This window comes from Monopterus albus, unplaced genomic scaffold (genome assembly GCF_001952655.1).
Source record: "Monopterus albus unplaced genomic scaffold, M_albus_1.0 scaffold39.1, whole genome shotgun sequence".
In the NCBI taxonomy this organism is placed as follows: domain Eukaryota; kingdom Metazoa; phylum Chordata; class Actinopteri; order Synbranchiformes; family Synbranchidae; genus Monopterus; species Monopterus albus.
The window spans coordinates 3,775,152-3,778,287 of NW_018127919.1; the positions used below are offsets into that span (position 1 = coordinate 3,775,152).

General features: G+C 40.4%; 1 protein-coding gene across 3 annotated transcripts in view; it reads right to left on the bottom strand.

Moving 5' to 3' along the window:
• Window positions 1-3,136, bottom strand: part of LOC109959420 (roundabout homolog 2-like) — an 88,287-nt gene that overhangs the window by 10,919 nt on the left and 74,232 nt on the right. For all 3 annotated transcript variants that reach the window (XM_020598772.1, XM_020598771.1, XM_020598773.1), the window contains 3 exons: window positions 2,447-2,609; window positions 1,727-1,984; window positions 875-1,086 (listed from right to left, as the gene is read on the bottom strand). In XM_020598772.1, coding sequence (XP_020454428.1) covers window positions 875-1,086; window positions 1,727-1,984; window positions 2,447-2,609 — 633 coding nt within the window. The remainder of the gene's footprint in view (window positions 1-874; window positions 1,087-1,726; window positions 1,985-2,446; window positions 2,610-3,136) is intronic.

Below are 3,136 nucleotides of genomic sequence, written 5' to 3' on the forward strand. Positions count from 1 at the left end.
ACATCTAAGTAAGAATAACTTTATGTAAGGTTTAACAGACTGCATGGATATCTCTCTGAAAGAGGGCACCCATGATTTACACTAGCATATCTGACTAATATGAATTTGTAAATCAATAAAATTGTTTGAATGTTTACTACAGAAACTCTGACTGTCAATCACTGTCCCTGCAGATTGCATAAATATGTTCCCGATCTACAATTTAATATACTAAACTAGGACTAGTGTGTGGGTGTGTGCTTGTGTGATTAAAGTGACTATTGTACACTTTGGTCTTTGTGCTTTGCAGTGTGAGTGTAGGTGATAGTTCAGCCAACCAGCCAAAAGAATGTTTTCTGCCTCAGTCGCCCAAACCCTACTGGCAGCAGAATGTCGATGGTGGACATCGGACAATTCTGTAAAAGCCCAATTATGTTAAAATATGAAAATACTAAAATATCTTTCAGCATTCAATGCCAATGGTTAAAGAAATATTGTGGTTAAACACACACATACACACAAAAAAGACAACATCACCACTCTAAGCACACTTCTTCCTGAACATTACCTTGGGAGTTAAATCATGCACTACAAAAATGTCCAATATGAATGGCATACTGGGCTGAGTGGCTGCAGCTACTGCACAAGCAGGAGTGGAAAATACTAAATAAATGTGTTTTACTTTTTATTTATACAGGACCATACATGGTATACTTGCTGTATCATTGATATAGTCCATGCATTTTTGTATTTCATCATATTTTGTACAGTAGAAATGATGTGATGAGGCCAGGTAATGTGTGGGCCTGCTTTCTAACTATCAATAACCCAGCGGTCTACTTATTTAAAAGCAATGACTTCAGTAAAATTAGTTTTTCCAAGTTAGCAAACATACCTGAGCCCTCAGCGATGTCCATGCTGTGACCAGGAGTGTATTCAAAGCCACACAAATTCTTTGACACCATAGTGTATCTTTCATCCTCCTCCTCATCCTCGTCTTCATCAGAAAGGAGAGTGGCTCCCAGATCAGAGCCCAGTGTACCAGACATGAAGTCTATTGGAGGAATGGTGCTGGTGTTGGACATGTTTGGACTGTTCTTCATGTGCCTAATCAATTAATGAGCAAAATCAATTTAAAAAAGAAATGGAGGTCAGATAATTACTACACATTAAGTTTCTGAATGCAAAATGTGTGCATCTGAAAGGTAGAGATGCAAGGTGCAGAGAATATAAATGCCCGCAGTGATTTCACTGATTGCTTTCTCACTGGTGGCGTGTGTTGTGCTAACACAATGGAGTTGTAATTGGACTTGATAAAGGATATCTGGATGGGCAGAGCTGTCACCAACATGCATGTTATCTCCTCCACAGCTGTCCTCCATGATGGCTCACATCCCACCATAGTGGAGATGCATGCATAATTACCAACTCTATTTACTGATGTCAGCACAGCATGTTAAATTAAACCCAGTTATTACCCTCAAACACATGTCACCACTGACTTGTCAGGCTTCAAGTTTTCCAATGATCCATCAAAGGTGTAATCAATGGAGTGCTCTTTATATGGCTCACAAGAAACATGAACTGCAGGTTTAAGCTGACAGATGTAAATACCAGAATTATAAGATGCTCAACCACTGTGAGCAATCCAAATGTGACACTGATTGTTTTTAACTAGAAAATGCATCAATTATAGAAGGAAGGTGGTCACAAAATGTAGTTACTTGGAGCTTTAAATGATCCTTACCAAGCCTGCTTGGCCACCTCATATTGGTAAGCTCTGGTCAGCTCATCCAAGTGGGCCTGCAAAATGGATTGCATTTCGTCATGGCGGGCAGAGCTGAGAGAGGAGGACATGGGCTGGCTGAAGGGAGCTCCTGCCGGGGAAGTGGATCTTCCTCTCAGGGGAGGAGTGGGACCTCTCTCCTCCTCTATCTCATTGTCCAAATTCTGGTGGTGGTAGGTCTGGAGAGACATGGATGGTGCCCAGTTGTTGCTCTCATATCTGGCATGTGGACAAAATGGTTTTTGTGTTAATAAACATTTTGACTTTGCTAATTAGCTGATTGCATATTTATGTTGAAGAAAACAGGAAATATGTAAGGATTTTAAAATCCACACACAATTATTCTAACAACAAACACATACTCAGTAGCTTAAGATAAATCTGCCGAAGCTGATCTTACGTCTGTTGTAATGGATCAAAATTGCCATGATTTTTTTTTCCAGTGCAAAGTTACATGTGTGTAATAGCTTAATACAAATCTATTTTTCTCTAGCTTTGATATTTCAGAGCCGGAGGTCTATTTAAGAGTTGTGTGGATTGTGCAAAGCTCTTGTCAAAGCTTTCTCCTGAAAGCCACCAACACTCTGTGACCTCTGTGGGTGTGTGCGTTTTACTATCCACATGTATTTTTGGGTTTGTGTGTTCCAGTGCAGAGACCGATGAGATATGAATGTATCTTACCCTCCTCCGTGGTTTTCCTCAGGGTAACGGTCAAGGTCAACCTCAGTACCGGGGAGTGGGTGCATAGATGGTGGAGGCAGGGGCATGTTAGCCCAACATGTCCCATTTGATTTAGAGGTCTTTGTTCCACCCTTCACCTTCTTTTTCTTTCCAGCCTTTGCACCTGAGGGTAGGAAGGATAGAAGGAAGTTTAATCTTCTATTTAGAAGAAATCCCTGTCCACACTACCCACAAATATTATTCTACACTAGATTAACACACACTAACACACATATACAGTACTTCCTTAAAAGCTTTTTCTGCTATCTGAACTTTTTCCAAACCTGTCTCCCACCCAGTGTTCATCATTTCTTTGTTTCTGTGTGCTGATTGAATGCTGATATTTATTAAAGAGCCATCAAAACTTCCAGCAGACCACTTTCTATACAGCTCCCCCAGTTTCTCTGCTTTATCTCCTGAAAGTCTGATATTTACTGGAGCTCAGCACACAGCTCAAAAACATCCTAGGTACAGACAGAAATTCCTCCATGTCTGAACACTGAGGGATTTTACGCCAGCACTAATCAAATTAACCCATACAAATGTGTCATTATTGTGTGACATTTCTGGGCTACATAAGCTCCCAGGGTAGAACTGTGATGAAGACAGAAGAATAATTAACAACATTATCCTAAGGGTCTGTTTTCAGTG